Source organism: Sorex araneus, chromosome 4 (assembly GCF_027595985.1).
Source record: "Sorex araneus isolate mSorAra2 chromosome 4, mSorAra2.pri, whole genome shotgun sequence".
Taxonomy (NCBI): Eukaryota; Metazoa; Chordata; class Mammalia; order Eulipotyphla; family Soricidae; genus Sorex; species Sorex araneus.
The window spans coordinates 136,555,788-136,578,335 of NC_073305.1; the positions used below are offsets into that span (position 1 = coordinate 136,555,788).

Sequence of the window (22,548 nt, forward strand, 5' to 3'; positions counted from 1 at the left end):
AGAAGAGGAGATTACTTGTTAAAAGTGTGGACTCTGAGCTTTTCCTACATTTTTCTTTATTTTTATTATTACTTTTTTAATTTTAGTGAAGAGTTTTTGTTGAACAAAACTTATTTAGAAGGATGAGGGGGGTGGGGGAGAAAAGAAATAAATGTTCAGGAGAGAACATGAGAGAACAAGACAGAGAGAGAGAAAGAGAGAAGAAAAGTGACTTCCATAGAGGTGTGCTGTAAGTTGTGCTTAAAATGGAAGAGAGTGAGATGAAAGATGGAAATGACCCTCAGGAGGTAGGGGGTGGCAGAAGGGAAACCAGGGGCACTGATGGTGGGAAATGTACACAGGTAGAGGGATGGGTGGTGGAGCACTGTATGACTGAAACCCGACATGAACAATGCTGTGTATTTCACAGTAGGGACGGAGGGAGAGAGGAGAGAAGGCAGGCAGGCGACACACCAAGCAAACAGAGACACAAATAAGCAAGTGAGATCCATGTTCAATGTTGAAGTCAGGCTTGAAGAGAAGGAAAAAACTCATTTTTTCTTTTTGGCCTTTGGGCTGTGCCCTACAGTGCTCAGGGGTAGCTCCTGGGAATGTTCCTGGAATCATCCACTGCAAGGTACCAAACCCAGAGCTCCCTCTCCAGTCATTAAGCTCTTTCCCCAGCCCTCCTACTTCACTAACTGAACTTTCGTTTCTCTTTAATAAGTTCACTCCTATTTAAAGAATTGTTTTTCAGCACTGTTGCTTCATATTTAAACTTTTGGGTCTTTAACTACTCTATTGGATATTATGCACCGTCTTTAAATACTATGTTGGATATTACGTGCCTTCATTCATTTCCCCCACCCTCACCCCATCTTTTATATTCCTAAGATAACTTCAATTACCTGATATCTTCAATTACCTGCACCATTTTCATTTAATATCCATTTGACAAGTACCTAATGAGAAATACTACCTGAGGGTAGATATAAGTGAATAAAAAAGACATGATCCATACTAGCTAGGAAGACGTTAAATATAGTGATGAGTGCTGAGTGGGATGCTAAAGGAAGACAGAAGGAAACGCCTAACTCAGAACCTTGCAGGCCAAGAGAAGCCTAACCAGGCATGGGATGCCTAAGTCAAGACCCAAAGGATAAACTGAAAGGAAGTACAGAAAAAAAAAAATCTAATGACTCAGTGAAGAACATGTATAAAAATGCAGAGGTCAAAGAAAGCTCAGGATACCCAAGGTTCTCTTAATCAGTAATAGTTAGACAAGGGCTTTAGAAGATCTCAGTGGGGTAGAAGCCAAATATTGTACTTAATTTAAGTCATTCTATGGATTTGAAAGCAACAGTAATTTTAAGAGCAATTAGAAAGCCACTATGAGAGGCTGGAGTGATTGTACAGTGTGTAGGGTGTTTGCCTTGAACGCAGCCAACCCTGGTTCAATTCCCAGCATCCCATACGGCCCCCTGAGCACTGCCAAGAGTAACTCCTGAGTGCAAAGCCAGGAGTAACTTCTGTGCATTTCCAGGTGTGACCCAAAAAGCAAAAATAAATAAATAAAAAAAAGGAAGTCAGTATGATCAAATTTGCACTTGACAGTAATAAGCAGAGATAGGAAGCAAAGGCTGGAGGTAGTAACATTATGTAGGAGACCTCCACAAAGTTCTAGGTGAGAATCCATGGTGCTCAGATGTGTAAGTGGAAAGAAATACAGAGTTTTAAGGGATATTTAGCACAAAGAACTGACGAGATTTAAGAACTGTTTGAAGTCAGGGCCGGGGGTGGAGGGTGTGGTGTGAACTGCCCTTAAAATGGAAGAGAGTGAGATGAAAGATGGGCTTGTGAGCAATTCTTCGGCACAAATGCTCAGGTGAATCATGCAGTTAGTTTCCTAAGATCAGAACTAAAGCAGGAGGGGTTTAGGAGAACGTTTAAGTTCAATGTGAGAGATACAATTTGAAATATTTATGGGACATTTTATAAGATAATCAGAGAAGGCTCTAGGATGCAAGTTGCCAGTTTAGCTGATAGTAAACTGTGGCCCAAGAAACCATGGAGACTGCCAGGGAAGAGAAGAGGCCTGGAGTGAGGAGAGTCCACAGGGATTTGGACACTCTCGGGGCTATTTGAAGGAGCGCTATGAAAGGAGAAAAGCTCAGTGCTCCTTTGGCAAGGATGGACATAATCCTCAGGCCTAACAACAGGCATCCAGCCCTGGTGGGATTTTTCTGGTTTTTTGTTAGAGAGAGAGAGAGAGAGAGAGAAAACAAAGAACCCATATATGGTTTGTAAATTTTACCTATAAAAGAAGAGTTTTAAAAAATTTTCCGTGCTATTTTCTTTTCTTTATGGTAAATGTTTCTATTCCTACAAGACATCCTGATTGACAATTATGTTAGACTGCTTAAAAGAGACCTGTCCCCTATTTCCTTTTGGTCACACTTATTGCTAGCAACTTCCTTTAGTTTCTTCTCAATGTCCACGTTTCACAAGTTTATTTTACTCAGATCCCAGGCATGTGTTTATCCTTCTGCCACCCTTTCAGGTTACATGGCCCAGAATATCAGTCACCCAGCATTACTCAGACAAGGATCAAATCCCAGTTTAGCTGTAGCCTACAATGGAGCCCTTCATTGTGCGTAAATGGAAGAGATAGTTACCCCATCATCAACTGACCCGCAAATTCTTAAGATTTTAAACACTTTGGTCTAAGCCTGGCATTTATGTTAACCACTTCTAGAATACCATCTTTAAATCATAAATATAATATATATAAGATCTAAGCTTTTGGTCTAAATAATACCTTCTATTTGGTTATTGGAAGAATTAATTTAAATATCACTACTGAAGTTACTGCTTATATTTAACTCGTAATTACTTACGTTGTTCTTCTAAAGTCTTTCTGAAGTGTGGGGTACTCCGGCATCTTTCTAATATCTTCCCAGTCTTTATCTTACAAAAAAAAAAATTGTTATAGAAAATAATGTGTTACTTTTATCCAACTTCTCCTAGTTATTTTAGCTTAAGCAATACTAAAATATGCTTTTGAAAAGAAATGATTTTGAAATATGATTCAAATATTACTTTAAAAAGGGAAATAAATTACCTGCAGGAAACCCCATGACACTAAATATCCGATCAAGTTGATCATGATGAAAAGGATTGCTTGTTTTTATATCTTCCTGACGACAATGAAAAATGGGTTCTGAAGTCAACAATTCAGCAAATATGCAACCTATTGCCCATATATCTATAAAGGAAGAAAAATAAGGGATTTTTTTTACATTTATTGAATTGCTTTGGTTATAATTTTTTTTTTTTTTTGCTTTTTGAGTCACACCTGGCGATGCACAAGGGTTACTCCTGGTTCTGCACTCAGAAATTACCCCTGGCAGTGCTCCGGGGACCATATGGGATGCTGGAAATCAAACCCAGGTTGGCTGTGTGCAAGGCAAACGCCTTACTTGCTGGGCTATTGCTCCAGCCCCTCTTTGGTTATAATTTCAGGGTGAATTATAACCTATATAGAAAAGTATTTTTCAGTGACAAAATATACAAAGTACAAGTGTATTAAGAAAACATATACGGGGCAGAGCGACAGTATATGTGGTAAGGCACTTGCCTTGCATGTACTGACCCCAGTATGATCCCTTGTACCACAAATTGTCCCCTGAGCACCTCTAAGGGTCATTCCTGAGCAAAGCCAGGAATCAACCCTGAGCACAGCTACCCATGGTGCCTTTCTAACCACTAAGCATAATTTGATCACCAAAACATTCAATTAATAATCTTTTTTGTTTGTTTTTTGCTTTTTGGGTCACACACGGCAATGCACAGGGGTTACCTCCTGGCTTTGCACTCAGGAATTACTCCTGGCGGTGCTCGGGGACCATATGGGATGCTGGGAATCAAACCCAGGTCGGCCACGTGCACGGCAAACGCCCTACCAACTGTTCTATTGCTCCAGCCCCACAATTAATAATCTTATACAGACTCAAGATCTAAATAGACTAAAATGATATCATGATCAGATATGGTTATGACAATAATCCTTTAAAGCAGTCACTCAATGGTAACAATGAATTACTGAGTTGTGGGTCCAAACATAAAATGAGTTAGAAAAACTCAATTTTCAGGGCCAGAGAGATAGAATATTGGGTAGGGAGTTTGCTTTGCACACAGTACTCTAGCATCCCATATACCCCGGGTGCAGAGCCAGGAGTAACCCCTAAGCATCTCTGGGTATTGCCCCAAAACAAACAAACAAACAAAAACACCAAAACAACAACAATTATAAAAAAACACCTCAATTTTCACCTGAAAGGCTACCAAACTGTTAGGTTTGTAAGCCAGTAAGTACGACTATGGACAGGCATTCTACAACACCAGGACTGAAGCCATTCTCTAATCATACTCACTTAGATGATTAGCAGCCACCCTACCCTCCAGTGCCCGAGGATATAGAGTTAGGCAGCTTTATAGGTTTTTATTAGCTATTTTTCAAATCACCTATATAAAATATAGTGGACCTCAAACAACACAAGGGTTAGGGAATTGTTCACCCTATGTGGGGCTTAAAATAGGCAGTTAACTTTTGAGTCTCCCAAAAAGCCTACTGATGACATGTCTTAGTGATAAAATAATAAAATTTTGTAAGTTGTTTAAATTATATTGCATTCTTACATAAAGAAGCTAGAGAAAAAGTTATTAAGAAAATAACAAAAAGAGAGAAATATATATAGCATGATGTTATATATTTATATTATCTGTTTACAAAAAAATCCATGTGTAAACTCATGTTTTCAGGTCTACTGTATCTAATTTTGATTTTACTCTATAGAAGAACTATCATATAGATTCTGAAACTCCAAAATTTCATTCAAAATCCTTTGTCTGATGAGTTAATTTTTGAGATGGATAGTGACACTAATCTATTTAAGTAAAGACTATTAAGGCTTTGCTTTTGTTTTAGTTACCAAGATACTTTATAGTATAGGGTAGTATTTAGTAGTCTACCAAATGTAAAAATCATATTCTGCAGACATGCTAAGTGAGCAAAACATATCTAATTAAATCCAATGACTAGAATTAGAGTGAGTTTGCTATTTTGTAAAACAAATGGCCAAAAGGCAATACACAAATGAAAAGGTCTCAAGGTTGTGCCTCCACTTTGGAGAACAATAGGAAAAAAAAAATCCTTCAATAACCATTCCTGATCACACCTTATCTGTCATCTTAAGAGTTTATAAGGTATAATCTTCCTTAATGACACAAAGGGTCATCAACAGCATGAATGTCCATAGCAAAAGAATAGAATAATATTACTATTCAATGTCTACTTTTTAGTTTTTCCCCCCTCTCTTTCACATCAGGCTGTTCATCCCTAACATAGCTATCCGATGGTGCCACTTCCTGTTGGACACCTCTACTCCGTAGTAGTCTGGGATAGATACTGTCTGATGTTGGCTATCCCAAACCCTGCTGTGTTCTCTATGCAGAGGACAAGAGCAGGGTCTAGCTTTCCCTGTGATGGTTAAACGAAGCATCCTCAGTATAATTGAGTCAAATTCTAGGTTTCTTGCTTCATAACACTCAGTTTCAAATGATCATCTGGTTCCCACACCACCTATTCCCATTTCTCAGCACTTCTTTCTGCTGCCAAGGACATTTTCTCTTTTCCCTTTCCCTTTCCCATACACATACCACCACTGCCACTCCCCACTATCATCTTTATTGATATCAAATTGCCAAACTACCTTTTCTAACATTTATGTCCTGAAAAAGGAACAGTGAAGAGTAACAATGAATGAATGTCTGTGTATGTAGGTCTAGTACAATATATTTCAAGTCTAATGGAAACTGAATTGGGGTAATTATATTTTTGCTGTCTTTTATAGCTTTTCTCCTGGTTTTCATCCAAAACTGATAACTGAAACAACTAAAATTTAAAAATAAGGGGGCTGGAATGATATTGCAGTGAGCAGGGCACTTGCCTTGCACACAGCCGACCCAAGTTCAATCCCTGGCACCACAAATGCCCAAGCCCCACTAGCCTGGGAATCCTGAGCATAGAGCCAGGAGTAAACCCTGAGTATCAGTGGGTATGCCCTCAAAGAAAAATTAATAATGCACTTACCTTTAAGTGGCAAATGTCATTTACTGATCAAATAAACTACAAGCTGATTAAAATTCAACTTCCATACCCTGAAAAATTGTTTCAAGTGTTTCTTTATTTCCCTTTATTTCAGAATCTTTACATTTTAACACTCTAGCACTGACATTCCATTGTTCATCTATTTGCTTGAGCAGGTGCCAGTAACATCTCCATTGTGAGACTTGTTACTGTTTTTGGCATATCGAATACGTCATAGGTAGCTTGCCAGGCTTTGCTGTGCGGGTTGGATACTCTTGATGGCTTGACGTAAGAATCGAACCCGGGTTGACCGAGTGCAAGGAAAATGCCCTACCTGCTGTGCTATTGCTTCAGCCCATATTTTAACACTTTATAAAGCACTTAAATAGAAAGCAATTTTAACATGAAAGCAATTAATTCAAAAAGTCATAAAGTTGTGTAGACTAACCATAATAGAATCACCCAAGGGTACATGTAAAAAAATGGGTCTTGACACCATAGAATTGCTGCATAACATTCTCAAGAGAGTGGAACAGACTTAAGAGGGAAGTCATTCAGTTGAATGGAAGGCTTTGCTGGAACTTTCATGTTCTTACCCTTCTACAGTGTACCTGTGCTTGGGTAATAACCGGATGGGTGTAAATTTCTAGTGTTATACTGTCTCCAGCCCCCGGGTTACCTCACCACCAATCTGTTTCAAGGTATCCTCTAGGCTTCCAACTAATCTCTCCCTTCCCCTGGTTTACTTGCAATCCTGTCCTAGATCCTGGGGCCTTCCAGTTGTGTCTCAGAAGTTTTACTCTGCTCAGAGCCATAACAGAAAAAACAAACACAATTCCAAAAGTTTGACAGACACAGCCCTACAAAAGTCATTCACTGGGGCATACAGAGTTCGACTCTGATCTTAAGTCCCCATTGTGAGGGCTACTCCATTTCTTCCATTCACTTTTTGTGGGCATTTCTTGACCATTCTCAGAACAGTTATCCATGGCCACTGTGGACAGTGTGGCCTTAGAAGCCTTTGATGTCAAGCCTTAGTACTAAGAGAAAGGTCGGATGTAGGTTTCATCTGCCTCTATTGAATATTAGCACTTCTCACAGTTCCAAGGCTACTCACAAGTCTATTCATTAATTTGGAAAAATCCTTCAGAAATATTCATGAACTCTAACAATATTCCAGCACCATGCTAGCGTCTCAATCCCTGGACAAATTGTTCTGGGTATCTGAGTTTTGAGACATCAGACCTCCTGAAGAGGAGATTATTTTTGTTTCTCATTTTTACCCACGAACAGGCCAATTATCAGTATAATCTTACTAAATGAAAGAACCTCCTTTGTACTTCTTCGGGTGCCACCAAGGTTTTCATAAACTTAAGAGAGAACAAGCTGTGCTTACCTTATCTATTCTAACCATTTTATTCCTTTAGTGCCTTTAGTAAATAGAACAACAAAGAGATCTAACTGTAGTCAAAATTGATATTAGTCTAACATAAGCAAAGAGAAAATTCAACAAGGGCCAGACTGATCATACAGTGGGCAGGGTGCTTGCTTTGCATACAGCTGACCTGGGCTCATTCCCTGGCATCCCATATGGTACCCACAGCACCACCAGGAGTAATTCCTGAGCACAGAGCCAGAAGTAACCTCTGAGTGCTGAATATGGATCAAAAACCACAAAAAAGGAAGTTTAAAAAAATTTCAACAAGAAAATGCAATGAAGTAAATTTTAAAGTAACACTATTAGCAAACTTAAGTACCTTCTAGAACTGACCCTTCACATTAATTTACCATTCACCTCCCACCCTATTGATTCTCTTTGCATCTTTTATAGAAATCTCTAGATTCAAGAAGGGATCCCTTCTCAACTCTCTCAATCTGCAGTGGGGTCTCCTGAGGACACTAACGTGAACAAGCAGCAAATCTCTGAAAGCTCTGTATGCAAGCAGACTTCAATCAAACACTGTACTTTAAAAAAAAAAAAAAAAAGATTTTCTTACTCAGTTTTTCAACTTGGTGAGAAAATGCTGAGCATAGCGAACCTACCCAGACTTGGTCTATTTTCTCCCTTAGTGGCAAAACTGCCATTCTGATAACTGTAATGGCAAAAAGAAAGAACACTTGTATTATCTTTCTTAGGAAAAGATAAACTTTTCCTCAAATAGTAAAGGGAAATGCCACTACCACATTACTCTAGTTGTTCTGGTTATTTTTCTCCCATTTTGTGAAGAAAAAATTCTAAACCTCTCTCCCCAACTCTTCTGATCAATAGTAGGTAAGCACAAAATAAAATTAGCATGTTACTATTTCTATAGCAACTCAACAATATCAGCTATCTCTATTTTCCAAAAGAAAATGCTTTCTTCTTGAAAAAAAAAAATCTCTACTATTGGTAGGTGAAATCCATGTCCACGAGAATGTAAAATCTAGAAGACAGCATGACTTTTACAAGAAATGTAGAGCTGTTTTTATAATTTAAGTTTTACAGGAAAATTCAATGTCAAGACAGTAAATAATTTTAGACTAACTTACCAATTGCCTTTGTATAATGTCTCGCACCAAGCAAAAGTTCTGGAGCCCGATACCAAAATGTCACAACTACAGGATCCAAATCTGCTAGTGGCTTTAGAGGGGAATTGAACAACCTGGCAAAACCCATGTCAGCTAAAAAATAAAATAAATGTAAAACTCAGTCCAGCATATTATTAGAAACATACAAGATTGATAACAGTCACTAGCTTTATAAAGCAAACTACCCCCTTCTTTGAACCATACACCATTTCCCTTCTATCACGGAAAACTGCAAATGGTACACACTGGAGCCTCCAACTCCAAACACATACAGAACCAGCTATTGTATGGTCACCAGCATATCACATACATTTTTGAAGAATATGTACAAACACTAGAGATAATTTGCTGCAATTTAGCATTTAATAAAGATTTATACCACACCAAACTTTAAATAAGTTAGGTTTAAATATTAGATGTGAATAAAGGTAGGAAAAAGAACAAGTATTAATAAGTATCACTTTACTACATAATTGTTGCATCTTATTTTTAATATTGGAATATATGTTGAAATGTATATACAGGTTTAAGATTCACACAATCACATCTCATATTTTTTGCAAAAAAAGTCATAAAGTCTGTGACAATTATATGGCAAATATAGCAAAATATTAGAAACAACATAATTTTCTTAAGAATTCATAAGTAAAAAACACCTCATAGTTTTCACATACATCACATTCCATTTCATCTAATCCTCATAAAACTCTGCTTTAATACATAGTTTTTCCTGACTCTGAGATGAAGAATTTAAAGCTCAAGTAGTAAATGACCTGTCCAAGGTCACAGGAACAATAAATAAAGAAGCCAGATGCCAGAATTCAGGCAAAACTCATGTTACAATTTAGCAGCTACATTCTTAATCTGTGATCTTAGATCAAATAAATTACACATAAGATAATTGCATGTTACAGCGTATAATCACACAGTGATAAATCACTGTAATTTGAAATATATCGCATACACAGAATATTCTGATTGTACAGGGCTCTGGGTGTACTGCAACATGCCCATCCATTACATGAAATATCAAACATAAAGAATCATTTGATCTAAAACAACGTGGTACAAAATAATATGCATTTACAGTGATTTAATTGCAAAATCACGGTAATTTGCAAGATTTTATGAGAGTTCTGAAAATTCCAGGTTAAAAAAAAAATTAAGTTGTATCAGGTTGGGGCAATAGCTCAAAGGGCTGAGCATGTGTTCTGTTTGCAGGAGGCCTGGCAATTCCTAGAAGTAACTGATCACAGAGCTGGATATGACTCCTGAGTATGATCCAACTGGTGGCCCCAAAAGAAAAAAGCTCGACAAAGAAGAGTATGCTGGTGCCTATATTTTAATCAATTAAATTCCCTACAGTAAACCAAAAAAATTCAAAATAATTCTATTGATATTTCATCTACTCCAAAGCTTTATATACTTAATAGTTATTGATTATTATTGATGGACAAGAAATATAGTTTCTTTAACCCACTGAAAAGCATTTTATTTTTAAGCAAAGACTAAAGTTAGTACTTGTCCCCTAAATTTTAAGTCAAATGTATTCACTGTCAGTTAAGATCAAGGTCAGCGGAGAGAATAGTCTTCAAAAGAATTCCTATCTATTGCATGAATTTGGAAGGAGTTTCAAGCTATTTTTCAACTAAGTACTACTTCAGACATAATACTTAAACACAAGTTTAAGTATTACTAACAGCTGTTTTCCTAAAATTAAATGAGTGAAACAGTTCAATTCAATGAACAATAGTAGTAAAATTCTGGTGTGGATGCTAAATTAGGAAGAACCAAATGAGACAAAAGCAACCAAAGAAGGAAAGTGTCATCAAATACAGGTGAGATGATAAGATACACGAAGCAAATAAAAATAAAAGGGGCTAAGTAATTTAAAAATAAAGGCAGGTTGCTCGTGGATCTTTTTCTAGACCAAGGCCCTTGAGAGAAGGGAATGCCTTCTTCTTCTTCATGGTTTGATCTGGAATAATGTCTGGTACATCTTTGCAAAAGAGAACAAAAGTTAAATGAGCTGGATTCTGAAGGATGATTCACTGTCAATAATAAAGGCCATGAGGATTTTAGATGAGGCTGGGAAATCTTCAAGATTGCCAGTGAGGAAAAGGCAGTTCTTTTTAGTTAAAAAAGAACTGGAGGGTCTGGAGTGATAGCACAGCGGGTAGGGCGTTTGCCTTGCACGCAGCCGACCCGAGTTCGATTCCCAGCATCTCATATGGTCCCTTGAGCACCACCAGGAGTAATACCTGAGTGCATAGCCAGGTGTGACCAAAAAAAAAAAAAGAACTGGAAGAGGTAACAGAGAAATAGTTCAGTGCTCAGGTATTCAGTGCTCCTCTGGACACGAGTTCGAACTCTGGTACACATTCCATTAATTGTAGCCCTCGAAGTCCCCAAGCACCAGTGGGGTCACCCTGGTAGTCTTCCCCACTGCAGGGCACACATCCTTGAGAAGCACTCCACGCCCTTGGGTTCTAGCACTAACCTGCCCGTAGGCTGACACAACTAGGTTGTGGGGCCGGAGTGATAGCACAATGGGTAAGGCATTTGTCATGCATGCTCCAACCCAGGTTTAGTCCCCAGTACCCCATATGGTCCCTTGAGCACTACCAAGAGTGACCACTGAGTGCAGAGACAGGAGTAAGCCCTAAGCACCACAGTTGTGCCCCCAAAACAAAACAAACAAAATATGACACCTAGGATAGGTGTCTTAAAACAAAAGGTTAGTATGTGTGAGACACAATAATGAATATAGTTCAGATGGCAGAACAAGAAAAACACCACTGGGCCCCTGAACACTGCTTGGTTAATGAAAGAACTATATTATATTATTATATATAAGTATCACACTACTACTAATTTTTATAAAATTAGTGTGCTATTATTGAACATTTTAAAACAATTTAATTGACTAGACTGAATAAGCTTTATTTTTTTTAATTAATTATTGCTTACTTTGAGTCCTGTTTTATCCATAGTCTTGTATTGCTTTAAAAAAATCAAACAATCTTTAATAGTAAGAGAGCTAACTGAGTTGATATTGCTATAGATATTTGGAAATAGTGAGAAAAAAGAAATTAAGTTTAAGTGGCTGGGATCTATCTGATGTCTGTTACAAGCAAGGGAGAATGTATGATGATCAATTTGATTAAAACAATACAGAATTAAGACAACCAAGAACAAGAAAATTTCAGCAAAGGTGAGAAACAGAACCTGAGGTCAAGATCTCAGAATTATTTTCACAGAACACAAAAGAACCCATTTTGAGACCACAATTTATCAATTTCCTGTGGGAGGAATTGTGAGAGGGAGGTCATGTCAGTGCCAAGGGCATCTTGAAACAAAAGGTTAACAGGTGCAAGAGAAAACAGTAACTGTAATACAGATGGCAACAGTAAAAGGGTAAACAGGAAAATACAGTGATATGATGTATATGAAGGGAAAGGACAATCCTAAGAGCACATTGATCAGCAAACAAATGGCAAAGGCAGTAAAGGAAAAGGGTCACTGGACTTGGTAAGACAGAGGTCACAGGAGTCATTTTATTTACTATGTTTCACTGAAGCAAAATAGTTTTTATTGAATGAAATTTGCGTAGGAAGATTTGAGTGAGGGGAAATATGTGTTCAAGAGATAGTATAAGCTTACCCCGAGTGGAAATAAGCAATCAAATAAACACAGAACAAGCAAGATATGTGTTCCAGGGAGAAGACGGGCTTGAAGAGCAATTGCGCAGGAGTCATTTGACAGAACAGTTCCAATTACAGGACAGATAACAACAAATCAGGGTGGTCAGAACCAATGGGTGGACATCATGTGTTCTGGAAGAAACGGACGGACGGGTTGAGGTGTGGGGAGAACAGGTAAGGGAAACACAACAGATATAAAAAGGTTTACTTTAAAACGGTAAGACTGAAGGTTTAACGGATTAAAGAAGAAACTTGAGAAGGTGAGAATACAGCAGGAGGAATTCAGAGGCCAGGAAAGATAAGATTTTTGAAGCTAGTCGCTCTTTCTCAAGGTTATTTCAAAGCACAGCTGTACTGACAAAAAATTGCCAATGAGATCCCTGCAGACAACTTCAACTTGACTAGGCAGTAATATCTGTAGGGAAAGAGATCCTGAACTTGGAATTAAAATCCCTACCTACCTTTGAAAAGCTGAGCAAGCTACAACTGCTCTACATCCACCTTTTCTTGTCTGTAACATCTACAGAGGAGGGGGTCCGGGTGAAATACATACAGTAGCATCTCCTTGCTTCTATCACACCACCTGGTAACCTGTGTATTTCACTGCCTCTCACTGTTTGCATCCTTTACCCTTTTCCTAGTGTCTAGCAGAAAGGTACTCAATAAAAGCCTAGAAGAAAAAGTGTGAGTCAAACAGAAACAAGTGAAGAATAGTGGGAAAGAATGGGGAAAGGAGAGAATGGATTGGTGCAGGGTTGAGGGGAGAGCAAAGGAAATTTATTCAGGTTCCAGATACCACCCAACAACATGTTTTAAGAATTGCCAATCTCATTAAACTCAGAGTGGAGATTTTAAAAAAACAAAGTTCATTTAGAATAGCTGTTTTTGGGGAGTAGGGGTGTCAGCTTGGCCATACCGTGTAGAGTTAGGGACTATTCCTGGCTCTGTGGTCAGGAGTGACCAATGGTGATGCTTGGGGGATCACCAGGGATGTGTTGCCAGGTATTTGAACTATGGTCAGCTATATGCAATGCAAGCCCTTTAACCCCTGTACTACTGCTCAAACCCAAGAATAGCTTTTAATACTAAAACCCCTTTGGAGTCAGGAGACAGTACAGCAGGTATAGTGTAACTTGCATGCGGATGATACTGGTTTGATCCCGAGCATCCCAGATGGTCCCCTGAGCACTTCCAGAAGTGCAAAAACTAAACCTTAATTCTATATTATAAATAAACGTTACCGCAACAAGATAAAAAAACAAAAGTGTGTGTTTGGTGGGGAGCCTTCTCAGGAACTGGACTAGTGAACTATTGAGGTAACCAAGACTGGTGGCTAGGATGAAACAACACAAAATGAATTTACAGTAAATCAAGTTAGCAAAATTTTGCATCATCCCTAGCATCTATTTCTTTGGGGCCATAAGTAGAGTTACTTCTGGCTCTATGCTCAGGGGTCATTCCCAAAGGTGCTCTGGGGACCACGTACTGCTGAAGATTGAACCCGGGCCTCCATGAACTCATTATCTCTCTGGCATGACACATCCTCTAAAAGCAAAGGATGCAGATTGATCCAAAAGAATTGTTTATTTTTTATTTGGGTTTGTTTGCTTTGCAGGGGCTATACCCAGTGGTTTTCAGTGCTTAGTCCTTATCCCTGTGCTCAGGAATCATTCCTGGCAGGGCTCGAGGCACCATATATGGCGCTGGGGATCGAACCTGGGTTGGCCACGTGCAAGGCAAGTACCTTACCCACTGTACTATCTTGCTGGCCAACAAAATTTCTTTCGAAGCCCTTCAAAAATTCATTGATATTCAATAAGAGGCATTTCTATTATACATAATCAGAATAAAGCATTAGTTCATTTTCCCAATTATGTCATGGGTATGATGCTTTCTTGTACAGCCATTATGGTTACGAAGAAAATTTTTCACTCTCGACCTTCCAGGCATTTATTGAGTACCTTTGTGCTAGGTATTACAAAAAAGAACAGAAGAGTCAGCAGAGTACTTGGGGTGATAATCCGGAGTCTCTGTCCCTCAGACTCCTGTCAGTGCTTTAATCTAAGCCGCCAGGCAAGTGGCAGGGTCTATAAACATTTGGAAAATAGATAATGGTACCTACCTAGTAAAGGAGTGGTGGAAATCTGTTAAGATCTGTATGTATTAAGTAAGGGAATGAAAATTTGGTAAAGCTGAAAAGAAAGTAAGATACAAGTTTGGGGATGTATTCAGTGACACAGTGTGTGCCTTGGGTTTGCGAAGCCCTGGGCTCCATCCCACGCACATCACCCATTCAACAAAACCCTACATAAAACAAAACCACAAGAAAACCCCCAATTTTTAGGGCATTATGTAGAGTCACTGTGTAGGACAACAGCTGTGGCATAAATAGATGCTTAGAATATTATATGCAAATTAATTTTTATAAGTTTATCAATTCTCACTGATGTTGCAACTTAGAATATAGAATCTTATCTTGGGGATAAGCTGAGGGGCTTTATAATCTATATTGCCCAAGTGTCCTTTCTGAGAAAATGAGGAAGCAATTTTAAAATTAACTACTTAAGTAAGAGTATTAAAAGAGGGAAACCATCTTGGTAATTACTTCAGTTTCTTAAATTATTTTAAGATAATTACCTACCTATTTTGACTCTCCCCCTCTCAGGACCTTCTCCCATTACTAGGATATTGGCTGGTTTCTAGAAATAAAAATAGAGCATTCAAGTTACTGTGTTTATTCTTTTGCAATGCTCTAAAATAGAAAAAAGAAGTTCTTATAATATGAAAATATCACTTCTATATTTTCATCAAAATGATAACCAAATATTATGCACCCTCTACATAGTTAAATAATTTGACATACTTAATACTAAATATAAACATCTTCGCTCTGGAACATAACTTATTTTCAAAATTATGCTATATAAATAATTACAAAGGAATTAATGCTATATTTTCTATTTCGCAGAAGTAACAGCTAATAATAAAGAACTTTCACATATTACAAACTGTACACTGCTATCCATGAGTTTTTCAGTTGAAAAATTGCAAATAAAATTTCAAATCATAATTCCCTTCATTTAATCAGAAGGAATATTCCCTCCTATATATTTCTAAGATTGTGTTGGAGACATAAGCAACATTCAATAAACCACATTCAAATTCATACCCTTTTCCAGCTGCAATTCATGCAAAAGTGAGAAATTCTGAATATAACTTCAAGATGTAGAAAAATAAAAGCCACAACTAATACAGAGCTAAATAGAGAAAAGAGTAGGTTGCAAATGTATCCATCAGCTTTTAAGGCATCCCCATTTTTAGACATTTGGAAACAGAGAAAATATGAAAACTGACTATTTTTTCTCTTTTTGGGCAAGTCTCCTCTATAAACTCTTTGGAGAAAAAAATATTTTGAATTCATTCATTCAATCAATGAATAACTTTTTAGTTTTCTAAGAACAAAGAATTATGTTAACCAGTGTAAGAATTAATAGAAAAAGAAAAAGGATAAGAAGCCCAGCTCCTAACTTTCAGATAGTGTGTAAGTAGAAAGAATAATCAGAAGCTTTGTATAATATTAGAAGGAAGTTCTAAGTGCTATATAGGAGTTAGAGGGAGGCTTGAATCCTTCATTTAAGGATCTATACTACCTTTAATATTCCAGTTTATCAGCTCTTTTTAAAAATAAAAATAATGAGGGGCTGGTGGTAGGGCATTTGCCTTGTACAACACGAGTTCAATCCCCAGTGTCCCATATGGTCTCCCCAGCCCATCAGGAATAATTCCTGACTGCAGAGCCAGGAGTAACCCCTGAGCATCACTGGGTGTGGCCCCCAAACAAAATAAATAAATTGACAGATATTGATGTAAATAAATAACATAAAATAATAAAACATTTAAAAAGTGTTCAAAGGAGGAAACAGTTACCTACAGTTGCAACTGTTGGGGAAATCCTTTACCAGTAGTGGAGGTAAGGCTGGTATCGATTATCTAGATATTGAAAAATGAACAGGAACTAGCATGGAAGAGTCTCCCACCCTCCACCCCACCCCAGCCCACAGTGTCAATGTGGGAACCCAGGGCCCCGCACAGGCAAAGCAAACATAACTGCTGAGCTACATCCAGGGTGGAAGAGTTGAAGAGCATAGAGTCATCGCAGGTGGGAAAGGATATGAAAAGACTGCTCAGAAGACAGTAAGACATCTGAGGACAGCCACGAAAACTCCAGCAAAAGGGTAGGAGAATAAACCTAGACTCCGGATAGTACTAAATATCAGGAGAAGCAATAGACAATTCAAATTATAGGCAAAATATACTAGAGGTCAATGGAAAGTATTTAAATGTAAGGGGACAAGGGCTCTGTCAGTTCTTCTCCGCTACACAGAGAGGGAGGTACAAAGCTGGGTAACATTTTAAAGGACAAAATGGCAGAAATTTATGACTAGTTGAAGTCAGAAGATTAGGGGGAAAGGAACAAGACAAAGACTGAGCAAGAGTTTGGGGTTTGGGTTTATAATAGTGGACATGGTGACTTTTACATAGAAGAGATGTAAGAGGCATTCAGGTGAGAGTGAGAAGACAAAGAAGGAGCCAGTAGAGTAATGGGAGAGGCCTTAAGTCATATTACTACCTTGGAGAAAAGGAAAAAAATGCAACTTGAATTTGAACATTATTGTGGATGACAAGACTCAAGGCAAAATTAGTTTACCATTGTAGAGAGAAATAGCATCAGACAAAAATGAACCTTTGGGATGAGAGAGATAGTAGGACAGGTGGGCACTTGCCATTTAATCCTGGGTTTAATCCTTGACCCAGAGTTTGATTCTTTGCATGGCATATGGTCCCCCAAGCACTACTAGGAGTGATCTCTGACCACAGAGACAGGAGTTAGCCCCAGACACTGCTGGGTGTGTTTCCCCATCCCACCCGACTCCTACCCCAGCAAGGAAAATTTTTAGAAATTTTTTGTATTTATATAATCCAAGCTTGACAACTATTTCTCAAAGACCCCTATGCATGAAAACATTGTAACTGTGGACTATCAGAAAATAGAAAAATATAACATGAAACCCCTGACTTTGAGGAGTTTAAAATCTAGTAGGGAAAGACAGTTTTAAGAATACAAAGTTGGGGGCTGGAGAGATAGCACAGCGGGTATGGCGTTTGCCTTGCACGTGGCCGACCTGGGTTCGATTCCCAGCATCCCATATGGTCCCCCGAGCACCGCTGGGACTAATTCCTGAGTGCATGAGCCAGGAGTAACCCCTGTGCATCGCCAGGTGTGACCCAAAAAGCAAAAAAAAAAAAAAAAAAAAGAATACAAAGTAGATGACAAAACTTACATAAGACAGAAAGAGAAAATGTCAGGAATGGAACATTCTTTTCAGTAATGAAGGAGAGCTTCTAGAAAAATGACTTTGGATGAATTTGAGGATAACTAAACTTTTGATAAACATTTAAAAAAAAAACCAGTATTTCAGGCTTAGAGAACCCTCTGAGTTAGAGCACTGTCACTTTAGAACAGACTTGGCTCAGGAGGAGAGATTAGACGCGTTTTCATACAACTGAAGTCCAGAATACTTGGTGGAGAAATAAGACTAGAAACTATGTTGGGAAAAAAACAGCCATATTTTAAAAACTGAAATTTATTCTACAGGCAAAGCTGAGAGGGAACAGTGAGATCATCAAATCTATATTTAGGACAACACTGGTAGCAATGCAAAGGATGGATGAGCTACAAAGTAGACACAGAAAATCTGGAAGTGAGCTACAATAGTCTGTGGGAAAAGAAAGGAACTCTTAATTTGCAACAACAGTCACAGAGAAAGCTGTAAGAGCATTTCAAGGTAGAAGTTCAGACATGGTGCTATGTTTTTCATACTTCCCTTTTAGTGCCCCCCCACACGCCGGTCATTTAACAAATCTTGGTTCACAATAGAAGAATACTAAACTGTACAAAGCAGTAGGTTAGATGCTACAGATTCACCAGCAAACAAACAAACAAAAATCCCTTTCCTTCATGTAATCTTCATTCCTGTAGGATGAGAAAAATAATAATAAACAAATAAAGAGTACATCAAATACTGGTAAATGCTCTGAAGGGTGGGGAGGGGGGGAAACAACAGATAATAGGTTTCCATATCTGGTATCATGGTTGCCTAGGAATTCGGAGGAACCTTGTCATTACAGAACAAGCATAAGCAGCAATTAAAAATAGAGCCCCCTTAAAGAATCCCCAATCTCTAATAATCAGAGATAGCTACAACAACCCCTTGTCTCATCCCAAATAAATTATCGCTTTGGCTGGAGAGTAAAGAACTTGAATGGGACAGAAAGCAGGAACCAATAGTATACCTCATTGAGGACACTAAGCAAGGATCACTAACCAGGTGAGGAAGCTGAATCTACCACCGCTAACTTGGTCAAGTCCCTCAGGATAGCTAAAGTAAATCTAGATGCAACTAGTGAAAACAAAAGCAGACTCTCTAGAGTAACTACATTACATAAGAACTAAAGCCTGGCATTTTCCAGCTAACAGCAGATCATTTCCATATTAAACTTAACGCAAGATCTATTCAGGTCTTACTTATAAGAGAAGTAAAAGGCAAGAAGTAAATGAATATGAAAAGATAAAAATGATGAACTCTAAAAGAAAGCAAGATCAACTTCAGTAACAGACCAAATAGTTTTTAAGAGTAGAGATAGATGGAACTTCCAGAACATGGACCCCAGGGGTGTCTTCAATGAGATGATTCCACTAGCAAAGGAAACAAAAATAAACGAGGGACCAAAGCAACAGTTACAATGGGTAAGGCATGTGGCTGAACCGGGTTTGATCCCCAACACCCCAAAGGGTCCCCCAAGCACTGCCAGGTATGCTCCTTGAGAGCAGAGCCAGCAGTAAGCTCTGGTCATCACCAGGTGTGGCCCAAAACAAAGAAACTCAAAAGAGGCTGTATTTCCAGCACAGAGTGGTCTCTCTCATATGCAGGACATAAAGAAACATAATGGTGGAATAATGAATACCCAAAGGTAATGGAAATGAAAATAAGAGAACTGGGGTTCAGTAGGAAGCATGACACTTGAGGGGGCTGGGAGACTGGGCAGGAAGGGGACAATGTCTATGATGGAGAGAAGCGTCCAACTAGAAGGAGGAGGTGGTGCTGAAAGATGGTAAAGTGCTGTGTAGGAAACCCTATCAGCAACGACACTACAATCACATTGCAAAAATGTGTATTTTTTAAGTGTCTTGGGGAGGAGGCACTGGTGGAGGGAAGTGGATACTGGCAAAGGGATCTGTGTTGAAATATTATATGCCTGAAATCCAATCATGAATAACTTTGTAATTTCATGGTAACTAAAATTAAAAAAAACTATGTATGTATGTATGTTTGTATGTATCTTTTATCTATGTATCTATGTATCTATCTATCTATGAAACAAAAGTCTATATCAAACTAAAACATTTTCATATGGCAAAAGAAACTAGGGTTAAATATGAGGCACCAGAACCATGATATAGTGAGTAGAGTGTTTGCCTTGCACATGGCTGAACCAGGTTTGATCCCTGGTACAACCGATCACTACCGTCAGTAGTGATCCCAGAGTGCAGAGCCAGAAGCAAGCTCTGAACACTGCCAAGTGTGACCCCCAAAACCAAAAAATTAAAAATTATAAAATTAAAAGAGATCCTACCAAGTGAGAGAAAAAAACAAACAAACATGTGCAGGAGCTAAAGATATTACAATGGGTAGGGTGCTTGCCTGGCACACGGCTGACCTCTGACATCCCAGATGTCCGAGTTAGCAGTGGTACTGAAGTTATTTTATTACTGCAGGGCACAGTCTTAACTATTTAGGGGGGTCTGAGAACTCAAAGGTCTGAGTGCTTACTTTGTACTTGGGAGGCCCAGGTTTGATTCCCTGGCACTATGCTATCTCCTGAGAACTGCCGGGAATATCTCCCAAGCACTCCAGATTTGACCCCGCCTCACCAAAATAATTGTAGCACTGTTGTTCATCCATTTGTTTGAGCGGGCACCAGTAATGTCTCCATTGTGAGACTTGTTACTGGGTTTTGGTATATCAAATACGCCACAGGTAGCTTGTGAGAGGGATGGAGGAATCAAACCCGGGTCAACCGTGTGCAAGGCAAACGCCCTACCCACTGTACTATTGCTCCAAGGAAAAAAGAATGAAAATAACAAAATATTTCTCCGAGTTAAGAAGGAAAAAAAATGAACTCAATCGAGTAAACCAAAAGGAAACAGAAGTTTTAAAAAAAAAATGAAGAAAAGAAACAAAATGTCGAAAGCGGGGGTCTATGAACTGGAGAGGATTTATGAAGCCCATTTGACAACTAGAACAAGAAGCGAAGATGCAATGCAATAAACATTACAAACTGCAAAATAAAAGAAGTAATATAACTAGATTCAATAAAAGAACTCTATAAAAATTTTATATCTATTATTTTAAAACATAGGCTAAGGCAAGGAAATGTAACCTATAAATTGGCTCAAAATGAATTAGGAAACTTGAAGAAACCAAGAAGTGATAAATAAATTGAAATGAGCTGAGAACACAGAACCCCAGATAATGATGCAAGCATTCCACATTTTCAATGAAAGGACTGTTTCAATCTTATTCAAACATTTTCAGAGAAACAATTGGCTATTTAAAAATAATTTCTAGTCATAAAAGATAAGGAAAATAAAAGAACAAAATATAAACTGGCAGAATAACATACGTAACAAATCTAGTATCCAGAATAAGTAATTCCCACAAATCCATGTGGGAAACAACCTAAAAGAAAAACAGGCAAAATTATCAGCATTTAACAAAGAACAAAATTTTATTGACCACTAAGCATATTGAAAGATGTACAACCTCATCTCTAATGAGGGAAATATATATTAAAGTCACATATAAATTTTACATCAAGTATATTTGTGGGTTGCAGAGGATGGGCCATACCCAATGCTGCTCAGGATTTAACTCCTGACTGTACTCAGGGATCACTCCTGGTGATTCTTAGGAGACAATCTGTAATATAATAAATTATAAATGTAAAATATAAAACACTACTAGATGCTAGGGATTAAACTGGAGTCAGCCATGTGAAGTACAGCCTTAACCCTGTACTATCTGTCTGGCCCAAACCTATATAAGATTGGCTAAAGCTTAAGAATTATTGCGTGAGTCAGCAGAAACTCCAATACATTGCTAGTGGGAAAATAAATTGATACAACTTCTTTTGAAAACAATCTGTGGCACTATTTTGCAAAATTGAACAGCTGCATACCCTTCGATCTGGTAATTTTATTTTCAGATGCTATTCAGAGAATGTTGATAGCAGCAGTTTTCAATATTACAAAAAAAAAAACTGGACACAATCCAAATTTCTAGCTATTAGGAAAATGAAGAAATTAATTTGATAATGTCACACAATAAACTTTTAAACAACAGCAAAATAATTAAAATTCAAATAAATATAAAAACATTTTTGAATCTTGGCATTGCTTTGAGTGAAAAAAAAAAACAAAAGTAAGTTTAGAAGATCAGCATGATGATATTTCCATAAAACAAATCCAAGCAATTGCTAAAGAATATAGTTTTTGTGCATATATGCAAATTTATTAACCCTGGGTTTTTTATTTTCTTTTGGTTTTTTGGGTCACATCTATTTGTGCTCAGCGCTTACTCCTGGTTTTATGCTCAGGGATCAATCCAGGGGGGCTCAAGGGACTACATGTGGTGACAAGAATTGAGCCCAGGTCAGCCACATGCAAGGCAAGAGCTCTATCCTATGAACCCTATTTTGATAACGCAGTGAGGGAGCCCACGAGTAGCTTATCGCAGAACATTTGCCTTACAGGCATGAGGCTGCGAGTTCCATCCCTAGTGCCATCTCACATGTCATATGCAATCCTACTGGCAGTGACAGTTTGTGATCTCCAGCACTATCACAACATGTGCAGTGTCTAGCACACCATCATCAAGTGTGGGCGATACCCTGGACTCTGAAATAACAAAGAGAAAGAAAGGGAATATATTAAATGCAAGTAACAGATTAAAACTTCAGGACGGTTGTTACTTTTGAGGAGAGACAGGAAGATAGGGTGGATTTGGGGGGTGGGGATAGTTTCAGGGC

General features: G+C 38.2%; 1 protein-coding gene across 2 annotated transcripts in view; it reads right to left on the reverse strand.

Moving 5' to 3' along the window:
- The window catches only part of CDK19 (cyclin dependent kinase 19), a 168,276-nt gene that overhangs the window by 18,799 nt on the left and 126,929 nt on the right, over positions 1 to 22,548 (reverse strand). For both annotated transcript variants that reach the window (XM_004605721.2, XM_055135395.1), the window contains 4 exons: positions 15,041 to 15,098; positions 8,657 to 8,788; positions 3,101 to 3,244; positions 2,877 to 2,946 (listed from right to left, as the gene is read on the reverse strand). In XM_004605721.2, coding sequence (XP_004605778.2) covers positions 2,877 to 2,946; positions 3,101 to 3,244; positions 8,657 to 8,788; positions 15,041 to 15,098 — 404 coding nt within the window. The remainder of the gene's footprint in view (positions 1 to 2,876; positions 2,947 to 3,100; positions 3,245 to 8,656; positions 8,789 to 15,040; positions 15,099 to 22,548) is intronic.